Here is a 17,600-nt window from a genome sequence, read left to right as displayed (position 1 = left end):
GGCCACCTTGTCCAGTCCCCTGCCCTCAGCAGGAAAGGCCTCCCCAGGCCAAGCAGTCAGCAGCTCTGCCACACTAAGAACAACTTCATGGAGCTGACTTGGCGTTTAGGGCCACTCTGCCTATCACAGGGCCTTGGTCATTACCTTTAGGCATCCCCCCAGGCACACGGTGGCCAGCAGCCGGCGGTCCGGGCTTAGGCAGCAGCCGGTGATTTGATACTGGTGAGCACTGGTCTGGAGCACCCTATCCCGGGGAGACAAAGTTAGGTTTCTAGAACCCCCTGGCCTCCCTCCTGTTTCCCCTGCCGCGGGGGGCTTCCGACAATCAGGGAAGGCCCTCACTCCAACACATGGGGAAGGGACCCCGTACCGACAACCTTGCTGCAGGTCCCAGAGCTCCAGAAGCCCATCAAAGGCAGTAAGAAAGAGGGCATTGTCCGAGAGGAATGAGCAGGAGGAGACCCCGTCGCAGCCGCTCACCAAGGACTTCTCCTATGAGAACGAGCAGGGAAGCATGCTCAGGACATTCCCCTGATCCCCAATGTCCAGCCGCGCCAAGCTCCAACCAAAAAGGAGGCCAAGGCAAGAAGGACTGGAGAAAGGGTGGCCCTCTGGCCCCATATCAGGAGCACTTACTAGAAGTGAAAAGTTTTGGGCCCCACTCCAGATGCAGGCCAAGCCTTGGTTCAAGTGGAGCCACATCCTCTCCCCTCCTCCCAACCCCATATGTATCCCCAAGTCACAGAAGATCCTGATGGGTCTGTATGTATGCATATATACATGGGGGTGGGTGGTGATATGGGTGGGAGGCAGAGAGGGAGTGGCTGCGGCTGTGGGACCCACCTCTCCAGCCTAATCTGCTGTTACCTTCCCGTAAGCACCCTCTGCTGCAATCATTCCCAGCAATTTCCTCGAAACAGTCTCCCCTATGCCTTTCATTCAACTGGAATGCCTGCCCTTGCCTGTCCCATGTTCTCCTGAAAGCACCCAACGCACTCAGCTCTTGTTTATGTCACGTGGCTATGTTTTGGTTCCTTTTCACCTCGTATGTCGTATCTTTCAACAGAACTGACCACTGGGTGGGCAAAGACAACGTCCAAGCCCTGTGTTCCCTGCGATACTTAGAACAGCACAGCTTTGAATGGAAGCTGTGCGGTAAATATTTGGAAGGTGTGATTGATTTCATACCAAGCCTTTGATCTGATGTGAGGGAAATACAAGTTGCTGAATCAACCAGGGTGATAACCGGTGGGGCTGGCTTGCTAAGGTCTTCAGGGCAGTCTGTGAGGCTTTTTCTGGAGGCAAACTCTGCCCACCTTGAGAGTCATACCTGCCAGGTTCTCAGGTCCAACAGGTAAACCATCCCACTGGCAGTGCCCACAGCAGCTCTTTGCCCACTGGGGGACAGAGCCACTGCTGTGGGGGATGAGGAAACTGCCAGAGACAGGCTGGAGCTAGAGAGAGAGTAGGAAGAAAGGGAGGAAATGAAGAATTCAGGGAAGGAAGGGAATGGGAATTCACACTTGCATTGCTGTGACCGAATCCCCCTCTCCATGGTGACTCTGGTCTGTATTTCTCCAGTTTCAGAAAGGGCTGTAGCTTGCTCTCTGACAGGCTTACCAGCATCTGGGGCCATGGGCCTTACCTTTGCTGGCCCTCCACGGTGTGGGGTTTATTAAGCCATCGTAGCATGTGCTGGAGGCGCCATCGCTGGGAAAGCTGTGGGGCCTGGCGGCAAAGAGGCGAGTCCAGCGGCTGGTTGGCTGCCTGCTGGGGCAGGAGCAGGGGGGTACTGGCTGAGGACTGGAGCCTGCTGCCTCAGGAACGTGTGAAACACAGCCGTGTCAGCTTCAGGAAGACTTTGTTCATCTTCAGGGACTGATGAAGCTGTGGAAAAGGTGCAGAGTGTCGCTGGGGAGCCAGCCTGGACCCCCATTAACCCCAGTACCAAATACAGTCATATGATGTGTCAGAAATGTTAAGTCTTGAAGTCTTGTGGCCCCACATCAGGAACACCCATTAAAAGTACAAAGCCTTGGGCCCCACTCTGGACCTAGGGAACCAGAGTCTGGGGACCCAGAGATCTGCAATTTGAACAACGTTCCCAGGTAATTTTATGCCTGTTAAATAAAGTTTGAGAACCTGCAGTCTAAGAGATCTAGGCAGAAGGTCCCCTGAAAATCACCTGCTTACCCTCTTGGCATTTTCAGCCTGGAATAGAAATTTCATTATTCTTTGCACTATACCTCCCGCCCCACCCCAGCACACCCCCCACCCCGTGAACACACCCAGGAGGCCCAAATCTCAGAGAAGCCACTGACTTATCTCACCGTAGAGGGCGTGGGCCTCCAGGAGCCGAGAGACCAGACCCAGTTCCAGGTGTGCAGCCACCACATGGAGATTGGTGAGGAATTTTGCAAGAAGGCCACGGTTCCCACTCTGGAGCTGGGAAGGTCAGATTGGACTCATTAGGATGTGAAGAGGCAGGTGAAGAGGAAGAGTCTAGTTTCCTCAACCTAGGAGCTGGGACAAAGGACCTGAAGGAAGAGGGCAGGAAAACTGAACGGAGAAAGGTAGACAGGGGTCACGGCAGTGGTGACGATGGTGGTGGTGAAGGGGGGGTGGGGTCTCAGAAGAGTCAAAGCAGTTGCTTGGGAGGAGGAGCCCATGGGATCTCGAGACTAACCAGGTGGTAAGGCAGATCTGCCAGAGCCTCAGGAAGGCAACTTCGGAAGGTGCCTGAGGCCTCAGCGTCACAAGTCTTCCAGAGCTGAGCTGCAGGTGTGAGTTACAGAACAGACATTGAGACGGGCCCCGCTCTAAAGCATCTCCAAAGATCGCATCCCACAGGTCACAGCACTCTGGGGTGGCAGGTGAGGGGGCCAGCCCCATGGGAGCACCCGTGGGTGGTCCTGGCCTCCAGGCGTAGGCCCCACTCTCAGTGCCCCGGGGCTGGTTCGGGCCAGTCGGGCCGCAATCACCTGCGATGAGGATGTGTGCCGTCTTCTCCAGCCCCAGCCTCTTCCCATATCGACATCGAGCTGCTGTCCTCAGGGGCCCGGCAGGGAGGCAGAGCCGGGCACCAGCACGCTCCAGGGGGCCCTCCCCCAGCAGACTGTCCTCATGTGAGGGAGAGGGGGCAGGAGAGGAGGGGAGGAGGCCTGTCAGTGAGCACCTGGCAATAGCTGTGGGCTCCCGTGTCCACCCCATAGAGCGGTAAACTGAGTGGCAGCCCATTCAGGGCCTGGGAGACAGGTTTCAGGGGCTATACCCAGGGAAGGTAGGATGAAGAAAGGATCTCATGGGGCCCTGGCTCAAAGATGGGAAGGCACCGGAGGTTGGTGGGAGTCCGACTGGGGGCCGCTGTACCTGCGCAGACTCTGGACGAGGCAGGCGAATGGGCCCATGGGGTAGGGCTCCCCACTGTTGCCAGCAGCCACTGCTTCTTCCCAACTGTTGGCCCCCCTGGGAAGTATCCGCCACGCACTCAGCACTGCATGCAGCTGGTCCACAGTCAGACCTGAAAACCCCAGCTCTCTGAGGCTCTCACCAAACCGGTCACACAGCATAACCCTCCCATGACACCTGGCCCTCCTCACATCGCTCACTGAGACCATAACTGAGCTAATGTCTCCCATCCCGCCCCAACCACTGACCACTACGTGTGGCCTCAAGGGTGGCCAAGGCTTGGGGAAGGACATCGGGGCCATGCTCCTTCTCCAGGGTGCCCAGGATGTGCTGCAGCAGCAGGGGGACCGTGGCGGGCAGGGTCCGGAGTCTCTCAGACACCTGGAAGAGGAGGGAGACTGGGCTGCAGCCAGTGGGGGGAGGAGAAGAGGCAGCTTTCATTGTGGGGAGGGGAGTGGGCAGCAGGAGGACCTGTGGGAAAGGATGAAGAGAAGAGGAGAAAGGGTCGGGAGAAGGGGGTAGGGGTGAGCTAAGCATGGGGAATGGTGGTTACGAGGTGGGACAGGATGAGGGTAGGAAAAGTAGAGGGATGGGGGTGGAAGAGGCCGAATGAAGACTGGGAAGAGGATTAGGACTGAGAAAATGAGGGTTTCCGTCCCCAGCCACCTGCTCATAGAGCGTGTAGAGCCTCAGGTGCTCGGTGACCAAGCGCAGGTAGAGTGGCAGGGAGGACCCCCGCTTCACCAGCAGCAGCCGCATCTGAGGAAACAAAGGGGGCTCAGTGCGGGGAGCAGAGAGCCTGCCGAGTGCAGCCCTCAGTCCCCCGGAGCTCCACCCCGAGCGCCCGCCGAGCCCACGGCAGCGCAGTGCCTCCTCTGAGAGTCCCCACCAGGCGTCACCCGATGGCCTCACCTCAGAACACAGCCGTCCCTTCCCTCTACTGCTCTGCCAGCCAGCCCCTCTTTCCAGAAAGCCCCCGTGGTTCAGCCTAGCCCACCCAATAACCACAGCCTTACTCCTCCCCTCATTGAGACAGGCCCTGGAAGGCCATTCGCCAGGGAGAAAAGGCTGGCTGGTATTATAAGGGTTCTGAGTTATCTTATCGACAGCTTCCCCTGGCACAGAGCTCCTTCAGAAACAAAGGAGCAGGGCCGCACGCGGTCCTCACCCTGGGTCCTCACACCCACCAGCCTTTGGCCTACATCCAACCTGGTTGTTAAAAGGCGACTCCTCCAGCCGCTTCCCGTACAGAGCCAGCTCTTCTCTCACCAGCCGGGCCCGGGCAGATGGTTCCAGAGGCCCCAGGGCCACCACATGGGCACCTTGGCTCTGCTCAAGGGTGTCCCCCAGGCCCGCATCAGTAGACACGCTCAGTACCAGGTGCACCCGCTGCGGTATTTGGGCAAAAGAAGGAGGAGGTAGGAGAAAGAGGAGGACAACGTTGGAGAGGCCCCCTTCCCCACTACGGCCTCCCACCCCCACCTCCTTCTCACTCACCGGGGGAAGGGTCTTTGGGATCCAGTCTGAGACGGGCTGCCCATGCTGATCCACCAACCTGTCAGCCCCATCGATGATTAGAACCAGGGTCTGGCCGCTTCTCAGGGACTGGGCATACTCGGGCAGCAGCCTCTGCTGGAGCTCCCATACCAGGCCCCTGTGTGTGCAGGGTAAGCACCAGGGTCAGCAGGAGAGGGAGACACGCGGGCGGTGGCCTGTGGCATCACCAAGGCTGGGCTAATGAGGGATACACACCGGTAGGTGGTGGGGAGGGCACTCGGCTTCTGCAGTTGGCTATGCAGATAGGCACAAAGGCGTCTGAGCAGGGTGAGGGCAAGACCCTGGTCTGGGCGGGCCCCTGAAAAGTGGAAGAAGACGAAGGGGGCCACCTTGGCCCCATCGGGAGCCCGCAGAGCTGACACAAGAGACGCCTGCATGGAAAGCAAAGAGAAAACGTGGGTGCATTTTCCATGCATGACTCCCCGGGCCCCCTTCCTCCCACCCGGGGCTCTGGGACTATGTACCAGGAAGGCGGTCTTGCCCTGTCCTGACTGCCCAGTCACCAGGCTCAGCCTCCCTCGGTGCAGCATTAGCTGCTTCACTGTGTCCCGAAGAAGGTGCGGTCGGGCAGGACTCGGTGGGTTCTGCAGCTGCTGGAAGGTGGCCTGGACCAAGTCATCATCTGCGATGGACGCTGGCTGTTCCAGCTGGGCCCCAGGCTGAGGGCACACGGGACAGTAACTGACAATGTTTCCATGCCCCCAGAACCCCCAGGCCTGAAAACTCACAGAGCCCCCACCAAGTCACCTCCCACCCAGGACTCCCAGACCACCCTACCCCCTCTCCACTCCCCTGGCCACAGGTGTTCCCGCTGACCTGTAGGTAAAGCTTCTGGATCATATTCCACACATCCTGCAGAACCAACTGCCCAAACGCCTCCAGCCCCCCAGCATAGGGCCGGCCAGCTGCCACACCCCCCCACTCACAGGAGTATCTACGAGCAAAGTGGGCACAAGCAGAGTCAGAGCGGGCTGGCTCCCCTCCCCACATCTCTCCCTGCAGGGGCTCTCCCTCCCCCTGCTCACCTGCGACAGGTAATCCCTTGCTGTCTGCTCAGGAAGCTCTTCAGTTCTGAGATCCGATGTGCAGCCTCTTCAGACTCAGAAGTAAAGTCAGATTTCCATGCATCCGGCACAGAGCTGACCCCCAAAGATACCCCAAGAGTGGAGCTACCCTCAGACCTCAGCCTCTCTTCACCCTCAGCCGTCGGACCTGGCTGTGGCTCCCTGAAACTCCGCAAGTGGAGATCTCCTGGCTTCAGCGGCAAGGCTGATTTGGTGCCGCGAGGCCAGCTCTCCAAGCCCCGTGCTCCCTTCCAGCCTCCTCCCTCCTACACTCTGAATGCCAGGGAGAGAAGATATGGCCACCGAGCCGAGAGGCCCAGAGCTGAGAGCAGGTACCTGAGGAAGCTGGAATCCCGGAAGTAGAGGAGAGCCTGGGCAGAGGGCTGCAGGCGCAGGCCCCGGTCCAGGAACTGCATCACCTCCATCTCTGTCACAGAGCGGCCTGCAGGGTACTGCTGGGCCTGCGGAGAGAAGGCAGAGGACAGGTGGACTCAGTCCCAGGTCACACTAACGCCTCCCTCGAGACCTGCCAAAATCCAGGGTTCCTGCATCTCAGACACAAGCCAATAAGACATAACTAATAGCTAACACTTGTTGAATGCCTGTCATATGTTGAGCATTTTTAAAAACAGATGTCTAATCCTCATAGTAATCCTGCAGTATAGACACCACTGTTCCTCTTCAATACATGGGGAAGTTGAGGCTGGGTTAGGAAAAGCCGTGTCCCACCAAGTCACACAATCTGCAAATGACAGAAGGGAGATCAGAACCCAGATCCGTCTGATAGCAAAACCTAAACAGACCTACCCTCTTACCCCTCGCATCCCTTGGCCAACTGAAAGATACTTCTCAAAGGAATCCCCTCATCTGGGATGTGGCCACTTGCACAATCTTCTGCCTGGGTTTCACTTCAAGTGTCAAGAAGCTTCCTGTGCATAGTCCCAAGGTTCCCGACACACTGGGGCTTCTCTCCACCGCTGCCCCAACCTTTGTTTCCTCCCCAGACCCTGCTCCACCCCTGCTGTCTGCCTTACCCAGCGGAAGTGAGGATGGTCAGGGAGGTTGTAGTTGGGGGGAACGTGTCCATAGCGGGAGCCCAGAATCCCCACAAATAGCTGCGCGTTCTCCACCTCCCCCAGGCACACTTCCAGTTGTCTGCAGACACGGTGATGGAGGCATCAGATCAGGGAATACAGGTACAAATAGGGCCTGGCTCACAACTGGGCAAAGCGAGGGCAGGCTGCTCTCGTTAGCGTCCAAAGAGCTCCCCCTGCCATAGGCCCTCAGCCCTCCTTGCAGTTCTACTGCTCGAGCCCCTCATCCCTGACCTGGCTCCTCTTCTCTGTGGCCCCGTCACCTGTTCCTGCGGGTCTCCTCCTCAGTGACGCCCCAGCGCAGGTCGATGGCATGAAGGCTGATGTAGTGGGGGGCTGCTCGGGCCTGCAGTGCCGGCAGCACGGACCTCAGGAGCAGGTCCCGCTCCCCGTGCATGTCCCGGAAAGTGGACGAAATGAAAAGCCGGAGGCTGCGCCATCTGGGGGTAAGCAGAGGCCTGGGGTCGGTCTAGGGATGGGCCTCACAGCCCAATTCCACAGACGCGGCCGTGATCACCCTTTAGCACCGGCCAGCACGAGTAAGGTATGACAGACAGCAGGGGGATGTCCAGTAGGCCTCAGAGCCTCAACTGCAGAGCCCTGGAACTAAACCCTACTTGCCATTTCTCACACCCCCTCCTTGGTCAGCTGACTATTAGACACTACTTGCCCACGGTGTGCTCGTTACAACACTGTGAGGAAAGCACCATCATTATCTCCATTTTACTAATCGAAAAACTAAAGCTTTAAGAAATGAAGAACAACTAGCCCAAGATTCGAGCTACTATTTGGCAAAGCTGTCCTGAGAAAGCCAGAGCCTATTCTCCTGAGCCCTCTGCCTGAGCCCACCTCACAGTCTGACCGCCTTCCCCAGTAGAGAGAGGAGTTCGCTCATAAGCTGACAGCTTCCTCTGTCAGGGAAATCCCTACCTGGGAAAGAGGAAGCACCCCTCGGTGAGTAGAACAAGCGGCATCTCGACAGCCAGAAATGCAGCCCCCTGCCCACAGCTTGTCCCGACTCAAAGAGGCATGGAAACATAGACTAACCGAGGCTGGGAAATCGGAGCCAAGGGGCCTAGAGTGTTCTCTTCCAGTGGCCTGAGAGACAGGTCCCCTGTCTTTCCTGGGGGTGGCGGAACCTTGAATATTTTGTCCATTTGGCCCACATGTTCCAGAAGACGGGAGGCCCCACGCTCTGCAATGAACCTGACAAAAACGTGACCAAATAAGTAAGAGTGAATACCAGAGGCAGAATCAGATCTTCCAAGGGGCAGGGGACAAAGCTACAGCCGGGGAAGGTCACCCAGTTAACCAGAGCTCCTTAAGAAGACAGCCATAAGCAGTGAACGCAGACGTAAGCCAGAATGCAGAACCACGGGGATGAAGGAAGAGAGAAGAAACCCAGCTCCAGCCCCTCCTGTTATGCGTGCCTATCGTGGGTTTTCTTTCGGGCCGGGGCAATTAGGCTGGCGAAGCTTAAGAGTAAAGGTTAAAGATTAAGGCCATTCCAGAGCCTCATCAGCTCTGTATCAGCCATAAAATCTCCCTGGAGAAGGAGGAATGGGTATGAGTCTTCCTAATAGCAGTTGAGGGCAATGGAGGCATACAAAGGAAAAGGTAGGAGAGAAAACAAGTAAATGAGAGAACATGGAGAGAAAGACAAAGTAAAAAGATTTCTGTAACTTTGGCATCTATAAATAAATATAGCATGAGATTTCCTCTGGATCAAGAATGCAACAGAGGCCACGCACGACTCTTACAAGCAAACTGTGCAAACTCCCGTCCCTTTTCCTTCTTCCCACTAGATGTAATACAAAAATGAGGGCTGGAGCTGGCGCAGCTGTCTTGAGCCATGAGGTGAAAGCAGAGTGTTTGAGGATGATGGAGCAATAAGACAGAAGGAGCCTGGGCCCCCCTCACACTGTTACTACTATACCAGGACAGCTGCAGAAGAGGAATAAGCTTCTATCTTGCTTAAAAAGAGAAGTAAAGGGAGTAGAAGCCAGGTAATCTCTGAAAGATGTTCTAACAAAACCTCCAACCCCTTCCGTGTCCATTCTGTACTCACTTCAGTATCCCGTCAGTGTAGCCTGAGAGTGTCACGTTATTGGGATTCGAATCTGGTAATCTGGCAAAGGAAGAAGCAGCCACGACCCATCAGAAACAGTGCCAGGAACACAGTCACTGCTTTCTAGGATGGATACCCCACGTCTGCACTTTTAATAGGGTTATGTGCTAGGCTGGGGCTGGAGTGGACCCTCACAAAGGGGCATGGCGCTAGGCTGAAGACTTCAGAGAAGGCTCTAGTACTTAAGAGGCAGAGATAGGGACGTGCCTGGTGAGTGGGAGTGTCCCAAAGTACAGTAGGGGTAGAGAGGAAATCTGGAAACCTATCTTCTGGCACTGGACGAGGAGTTTGAGCATTCTTACGTGTTACATGTCCTTTCTAGGGGGAGAGCAACAAAGAGGCACTTGGAATTCACATGCTGCCAGAAAAGCTGTTTGGCCTCATTTACCAGTCTGTTATACATACTGTTGCCAAAGAGGATGACCCTGTCCACCTGTAAGATGAAAAGAAAGGGGCTGGGATCAGGGAGCAGAGGACAGAAGGAATGTTAACAAACTCAGGACATCAGAAGAAAAGATCTCTGGGGATTAGCAGATTAGGATGGCTCTGAGGGGAATGGAAAGTGCCTCTTCAGAGAGCACTTAGAAGGGGGGAAGCCACTATACCCCAATATGGAGAGGCAAGAAACTGGGGGAAGGGAGGTGGCGTGCTGTAGCTGGCTCATTCAGGCTCACAAGAGCTGATGGATACATTTTTAGGGGGGCGCCTGGGTGGCTCAGATGGTTAAGCATCTGCCTTCGGCTCAGGTCATGATCTCCAGGTCTTAAGAGGGAGCCCCACATCGGGCTCCCTGCTCAGTGGGGAGTCTGCTTCTCCCTCTCCCTCTCCGTCTGCCTCTCCCCTTCACTTGTGTTCTCTCTCTCTCTCTCAAATGAATAAGTAAAATCTTTTTTAAAAATATTAAAATAATTTTTTAGGAATTTTGTGAGCCATTTGTTAAACATGGCCACCATTAAACATTAAATTGTATAAACTTAAATTATATTAAAAATAAAGGCTGTTGCCTTTATTTTTATATACTCAAAGCTCATCACCTCCTAATTATTTTGCTACATTTTACCACTATCTCCTCTGGGTCTTATTTACATCTACTGTAGCTGTATCGTAGAAATACCATATGTGCTACCGAGCATTGCTTCCCAACTATGCCCACTGATAGCATGTTGGCAACTTGAAATCAGCTAATGATGGGAGTATTTACACCACAGAGATAAGCAAATGCTATTAACCAAGGCTTATTTTTTCCAGAGAGCTGGTTGTTAAGCATTCACCAGCACGCCACTAGGTAGGGTGCTACAGCCAGCTGGGAGCAGAGTACTGTACGTAGTTTGAAAGATGACTTTTGAGAAAGTAGAGACATCAATGGTGGAAGGAAAAGTGGGGGGGGGGGGGCAAGGGTTTCTCAGGGACTGGGAAGTACTCACAGGGACTCTTTGGGCAGCCAGAGACAGCAGATACTTCCCAAAAGTGTTCACGGACCATTCACCTTCTTCGTCCAAATCCTGAAGGAAAGAGTCTCATGTTCCTTGCTGGCACAGGAGATGACCAGTAAGCAACAAACACCATTTTCTGCTTGGGAAATCTTCAGAACTGTATACATACAAGCCTTTCCTGATTTATCAGGCTGTGCCCATTCATGCATTTTTGCATGGCGGGGGTGGGTGTCTGACCTGGACCTGGGTCTGGAGTATGCTGGCCGTCTTCAGGATACCTTCTTCTGCCTTAAACACAGCGGTCCTCATAGTGCCTCGTCCACACAGTAGGAGGTCCACCTGCTCCGCCCGGGCAATCATCATCCCAATCAGCAGCAGCACATAGTTTATGGGGCGCTGGTTGGACAAACATCACAGTGAAATACGGCTCCCCCTCCCTTTTTTTAAGTAAGCTCCATGCCCAACATGGGGCTTGAACTCACCACCGTGAGGTCCAGAGTTGCGTGCTCTCCCAACTAAGCCAGCCAAGCCAGCCAGGTGCCCCAGCTCCCCTATTTTGAAACCTACTTTTGCCATCCAGCCCTGGAGGTCAAACACCTCCATTGGTTGGGGAAAAGGGCCCAAATCCCCAGTTCGGAAGGAACAGCTTCAGCAGCTCTCAGGAAGAGCTGGCTGGGGAAGAAGGTGGAGCAGGGCCAGGACTCCTGCCCAAATTCAACACTGGGATGTAGGGAAGTAAAAATGAGGCATACTTCGGTGACAGAAATTAAGAGAGAATTAAGCACCAGTCCAATGTGAAATACAGCAGTATTATAATCCGTGAGCAGGCTTGAGGCCGCATTCTAGGAACTGCCCCTAGGAACAAGGTCTGATACTGGGAAGCAAATGCATGCCATTTATTTCCGTTCTGAGTACTTCCTCGGGAAAACCATGTCTGGGAACAGGACAGTTCTCAGGATCCCCAACATCCTACTAACCCCCCACCTTTTATTTATTTATTTTTTACCCCTTGTAGGTTGCTCTTCCGACAGAGCTCGTCTGTCCCCGCGTCCGTCAGATATACCAAGACAGTGCGGCCTGGCAGCGGGGGAAGGTTGTGCTTCCCGGAGATGTTCACAGCTGTCTCCAGCGCCTGCCGGTACCGAGCCATCATCTCACCATCATATTTCCCCCGTCTGCTGGCAGAAAAGACACAGACAGAAGGGCTCAGGGGCTCCTCTGTTTGCCACTTCGAGGCAGCCGGGAAGATGAGAACTTGGCACTCCCGCACTGAGTGTTCCCGCCCCTGCCAGGGCCCGCCTCCACTGCCCGTAGGGAAGACCGGGGCAGAGCTTCCCGGGCTCCCATTCCATAGGCCTCTACTACCCATTCTTGTGGCAGAAGAGGGGAAGTCATCCGTAGACCCACTCTCTGAGATCGTCTGCCACACTTCCCACATCACCCCATACTTACTTCATGAGGCAAGATTTACCTGCTACATATTTTTTTAATTGTATTTTAAAGAACAAATACTAACTCCTATTCTGAAAACTGACAATTAAAGAGGAAAGAAGGGAACATTCATCCCACCTTCCCAGTAGAATTTCTACTTCAGGGTAACTGAATAGTTTAAGTTGATAAGACAGGTTCTTTTTAGGGTTCCAGCTAATAAATATGGGCAATGATAGGAAACCCCCACTCTAGAACTGCTAACGAGAGAACTGGTTCAGGCAAAGATCCCCAATGGATCAACCATCAACTTACAGTGAAGAGATCAGGCTACAACCACTGAAAAGCACGGATCAGTCTTAGCATCACTACGAGTAGGACCACCAGACCTTTGGTGCCTCCCGACCCTGTATCTTATTACAAGGTTTAAAAAAAAGAGTCTGGTGGCCTCATTTACAGTGTACGAAGGCTCCCCTATGAAATATTCTTGCAAGGAAGAAAAAAGTGAAATCTGAATCTATATAAGCCTTTAGAGTTAACGCCCTCAGCACATGAAATAGAGAAACAAGTTAGAAGACACCATGAAGAGGTTGATAAATCCAGCACGTGGGACACTCTGTGGGGCCCCTGAAGACAGTTTCCATAGTAAGTCAATGGCATGGAGATGGTGAAAAGAATAAAAGAGATATAAGAGAGTTAATAATCAAACGTAATGTGTATGTCTTGTTTGGATTCTGATTTGAATAAAATTGTGAAATCATACTTTTGAGACGATTGGGAAATTTAAATATGGACTAGATTATAAACGATAATACCAAGGAATTATTATTATTATTATTATTATTATTATTATTATTATTATTAGGTATATTAGTGACATTCTAACTACATAATAAAATGTATTAAGAGACACTTGTGAAATAGGAAGGGATGAAATAAAATGTATCATATTATTTGGCATTTGTTCTTAAAAACATCTTATGAGAAAAAAGAAGAAAGGGACCCCTAAAAGAACTGTGGCAAAATCTAGATAATCACTGAACGTGGCTAATAGTTTTACGGGAGTTTCATTACTTGCGTGCATGTTTAAAATTTTTTCATAATAATGTTTTTAATCAAGAAAATTCAGTATTCTCTACCAGTGCTATCCAATAGAATTAAGTTACATTTAATGAAACAAAATTAAAATTACACATGTCACTAAAAATTTTTAGTAGCCACAGGAAAAAAGTAAAAACAGGAGAAATTAACTTAATATGACATTTGATTTAACACACTAAACTATTTTCTTTTTTTTTTTTAATTTTTCTTAAAGATTTTTTATTTATTTATTTGACAGAGAGAGACAGCCAGCGAGAGAGGGAACACAAGCAGGGGGAGTAGGAGAGGAAGAAGCAGGCTCATAGCGGAGGAGCCTGATGTGGGGCTTGATCCCACAACGCCAGGATCACTACCTGAGCCGTAGGCAGACGCTTAACAACACTGCCACCCAGGCGCCCCAAACTATTTTCATTTTAACATGTAATTAATCCAGAAGTTACGGAGGAGTTATTTTACATCCTTTTTCATACTGTCCTCAAAATCTGGCACAACTCAGTTCCAACTAGCCACATGTGGCTAATGGCTACTGAACTGGCCAGCAAAGGCACGCTGCTTGGACTGGACCCCAGGCCTGACTTTTAAGTGGCACTGGGTTCAGCCACAGATTCACTAGTAGGTTAGACGAGCCCTGCATTCGTCTTGAATGAAGATCCTGTTGAAGTATCTAAAGGACTGAGTGCTGGGACTTCATCAACCTTACAGAACAGGTTTTATGTCTGACTTTGAGTCTGCTCGGTGACAACTATACGTATAAACAATGACAAAAAAAGAAAGCAAGTGGGTCAGAAAATAAAGACAGAGAGAGAGAGAGAGAAATGAAAAGAACAAACAGATATCATAGAGAAGAAAAAGAAGGTGAACCAGAGCAGGAGCAGAGGACACCAGCACACACTGAGAGAAAGGAGAACGCTGCACAGATTCATAGAACCCACAGAAACCGATAAAACAATCCCGGGTCATAAAGTGGAGGCCCAAACATAGTTTTTTTCCTCATGATTTCTTCACAGGATGATGTTAAAGACAAGGTTTGCTAAGCAAAGAAAGTTGGAACCAGGCAAGCCTGAGCCACTGGGGCAAGCAGGTCTTCACAGAATAAAAGTTGGGGCTCCCAGATGACTCCCAAGCCCTGCAAGGGTACCTCTTGTTGCCCACCCTTTGCTCCCAGACAGCATAGCACGCACGCACGCACGCACACACACCTGGCCTTTTGTATTTTCAGCTTTTCCCACTTGAGCTGCTCATATATCACCGGTATCATCATTGTTGTCCGAAGTTGCCGACGACTTGGGGGGTGAGGATACCTTCGATAGGTCCAATTCTTGTCCTTTTTTGCGTTTCTAGTCATTATCGAACGTATCAGTTTTGTATTGGAAGGGGGTGGCAATGCTGTGTGGCGACAGGTAAGGAAGTGAGTCAGTGTCAGTCAGCTTCGGTTTCCTCCTTTTGTCCTCCCACCAATACCTGTCCTAAGCCCTGACCCTTGGGCCGGCCAATGTCTGACCTCTGCCCACCCCACACCCTGAGACCGGAAGACAAGAGGCTGAAACATACCAATGCTCCTAGTTCATCTACTCTCAGACTCAAGGGACAAACAGGATTCGGAAGATAGGTAATACCTTTACTTTTGAGTCGGGCCTCCAAGTCATTGATGGAATCATGGGCGTTAAGGAACCTGAAAGGGAACTGCCGACTGTGGATCACCGAATTCTGGAAAGCAAGGGAGGGGTCGTGAGCAAAGCACCGGGGAGTGTGGGATCGGGGGCGAGCAGGGGCCTCAGGGACCAGGCATACGAGATAACCACTCTATTAGATTTGTGGGCAAGTGAGGAAGGATAAAATGGATATTGGAGAAGAGACACAGAGAGAGGTGGAGAAGAATAAAGAAAAAAGAAAGCTGTCAGGTGAGAATATAAGAGGGAAAAAAAGGAGAGGAAGTAATGAAGTACTGAAGGAGCCTGGTTTCTTTTATATCAGACTCCCTCTGAAGTCAGTTACATCACAGAAGTGCCACTTCTTGGTAAATCAGTGATCCAAGGAAAGTTCTCTGGGGCTCATCTCCCCAGATCTGTGTCCGCCAACCTATCCATATCTCCATACCTGTCTACAGCCCACACGGAGCTAGCTCGTGGCCGTGACCTTCCCCAGCCACGAGGAAGACGCAGCAGCATCCCCGCACCACCTCCAGGGCCCCTGCCCCTCCCACGTACCTCATGCTGGAGTCTCTGCAGCACAAGCTCGTGGTGGCGGGCGCTGATCCCCACCCGCAGCAGGTTGCACAGATTCCGCAGCATGGCCATGAAGGGCAGCTTCCCGTTGTCTGTGGAAGGTCAGGCACAGGGTGAGGAAGGCAGACCAAGGGTGAGTGAGAGAGGTCACAGGCCAGGGCAAGACATTCAGAGGCCACCTAGAAAATTCAGGATGGAGGCCGTGGGGTACTAACGTATGACCTACCCTACTCAAAATGTTTTAGAGCTCTGGAAAGATAAAAACAGGATTGGCCTAAAGTGTGGAGCAAGATTTATATAACATTGTTGACGAGATGGCCGTCTGAATAAACAACTCCTACTACTATTTTGTTTGCTGGTCCAGCCATGAGATTGGGCTCAACTGGAAAAATATATTCTCTAATCTAGAGTAATGATTTCCGAATATTTTAGATGGTAAAATGTGAAATTTCTTAGTGTAAGTTTATCTATTTATAAATTGTATACATGTAATCATCGGGTTAATGTTTCCAGACACAACATAACCTAAGGTAAGGTTCACCTTTAATAACAGTGTATGTAAATTGACATTTCAAATAATCTTCCTGGTAATTTTTGAGTTTTCCGGCAAAATTCTTGTGACATCTGATCAAATAGTCATTATTTTTCATTGAAATAGAGGCGAAAAAGACTTGCACTAGAGCAGAATTTCACGCCTATCACTTTCGTATTGTCCATTTGTTCTGGGATATTAGCATCATCTTCAAGTCATAGTTTCGTAATAATAATGTCTTATGTCTATTTTATTTTGTTTTTTTTAAAGATTTTATTTATTTATTTATTTGAAAGAGCGAGAGAGAACACAAGCAGGTGGAGAAGCAGAGGGAGAGGGAGAAGCAGACTTCCCACTGAGCAGGGAGCCTGATGTGGGGCTCGATCTCAGGACCCTGGGATCATGACCTGAGCCGAAGGCAGACGCTTAAGGACTGAGCCACCCAGGCGCCCCTTATGTCTATTTTAGATGGCTAGTTTGGTTAAGACTGATTAATAATTCTAAATCCACTTACAATTCAAGGACAAGTTTGGTAAGTCATTACACAGAAACCAAAGAGAGTGATGGGCTCTACGGACACCCTCGTACTGTGGAAACCCTACTCTTCCTCCACAAACTTGAACTCTCATCTGCACCATGTACCATACGACACACAGACTGAGTGACCATAGGGGTGCGATTGGTATGGTAAATATTGGGAAAATCCTTTCTTTCTTTCAGACAAGCGAAACACATTCAGACCACTGTAGAGACATGGCCTGTCAGCCCCCGACCCCATCCCCAGGCGCTGGCCCAGCTTTTGTCAGAGAGTGGTGGTGCCTTTCTTTAAGAAGATGTAAGTCTTATTTGAATTGCAGCTAGAAGCTTGCAGCCTTCTGGAAGTCCTGCGGTTCCTGAGTCATACTTCTGATTCACAAGCTGTAGAGAACAATTAGGTTGTGCGCACCATGTAAACGGTGGGTGGCCACTCATGAACTGTTACATCCTTTGTCAGCTCACAAATTGTTCTCAACTGTTGCTATGTATGAGAGGTTTTCTAGACCATTTAGATAAGAACCTAAATGCAATATCATATTTATGATACTAGAAAATAAATTGAACATTTATCTTTTAGACTGAGAAGTTCACTGATTTCATTCCAAAAAACTGCTAATGAGTTATTAATGATCCCTGTGGTCTCCAAAGAGGGGTCTGTATATCTAATTACATTTTGTCTTCTATTTTATTCTTATATTTATTTACATTTTTTATAGTTTATTTTTTATACATACTTTCAGATCTGTATTTGTATAATTATATTTTAGGTATTTCCTAAAGTACATAATTTACTAGTTTCATGTATAAAATTATTTAAATTATATATACATATATTCTGATGCATTCCAAAACGTTTTGTGCAATATATTACCAAAAAACTCTGGAGACCACTGGATTAAACTATGGGCATTAGACTCAGCCTAGATAAATGACAGTTTTAATTTTCAAGGGCAGAGGGAGGAAGTGGAGATGACACACACCAGAATCAGCTACACACCCTGGCTGCCGTCCAGGCTGCTTTATCCTCTTCCACCCGAAGTATCAAATGCCGGGGAAGAGGTTGTCAAGCGTGTGTGTGTGTGCATGTGTGTGG

General features: G+C 51.0%; 1 protein-coding gene across 1 annotated transcript in view; it reads right to left on the bottom strand.

Annotated features, from left to right (window-relative positions):
* The window catches only part of TEP1 (telomerase associated protein 1), a 36,690-nt gene that overhangs the window by 8,564 nt on the left and 10,526 nt on the right, over nucleotides 1–17,600 (bottom strand). Inside the window, 29 exon segments of the mRNA XM_045784883.2 lie at nucleotides 145–244; nucleotides 371–492; nucleotides 1,331–1,454; nucleotides 1,646–1,788; nucleotides 1,790–1,887; nucleotides 2,331–2,445; nucleotides 2,687–2,775; nucleotides 2,982–3,115; nucleotides 3,370–3,520; nucleotides 3,657–3,789; nucleotides 4,075–4,167; nucleotides 4,618–4,797; nucleotides 4,906–5,062; nucleotides 5,161–5,336; nucleotides 5,430–5,624; nucleotides 5,782–5,899; nucleotides 5,991–6,104; nucleotides 6,366–6,490; nucleotides 7,064–7,184; nucleotides 7,387–7,563; nucleotides 8,171–8,329; nucleotides 9,192–9,251; nucleotides 9,554–9,684; nucleotides 10,676–10,753; nucleotides 10,922–11,080; nucleotides 11,691–11,859; nucleotides 14,413–14,599; nucleotides 14,830–14,920; nucleotides 15,421–15,530. Of these exon segments, the coding sequence (XP_045640839.2) occupies nucleotides 145–244; nucleotides 371–492; nucleotides 1,331–1,454; nucleotides 1,646–1,788; nucleotides 1,790–1,887; nucleotides 2,331–2,445; nucleotides 2,687–2,775; nucleotides 2,982–3,115; nucleotides 3,370–3,520; nucleotides 3,657–3,789; nucleotides 4,075–4,167; nucleotides 4,618–4,797; nucleotides 4,906–5,062; nucleotides 5,161–5,336; nucleotides 5,430–5,624; nucleotides 5,782–5,899; nucleotides 5,991–6,104; nucleotides 6,366–6,490; nucleotides 7,064–7,184; nucleotides 7,387–7,563; nucleotides 8,171–8,329; nucleotides 9,192–9,251; nucleotides 9,554–9,684; nucleotides 10,676–10,753; nucleotides 10,922–11,080; nucleotides 11,691–11,859; nucleotides 14,413–14,599; nucleotides 14,830–14,920; nucleotides 15,421–15,530 (3,809 nt within the window).

This window comes from Ursus americanus, chromosome 35 (assembly GCF_024610735.1).
Source record: "Ursus americanus isolate L20-20 chromosome 35, mUrsAme1.1.p, whole genome shotgun sequence".
Classification (NCBI taxonomy): Eukaryota; Metazoa; Chordata; class Mammalia; order Carnivora; family Ursidae; genus Ursus; species Ursus americanus.
Note: the sequence above shows the minus strand (reverse complement) of the source record. Positions and strands in the feature narration are given on the sequence as shown.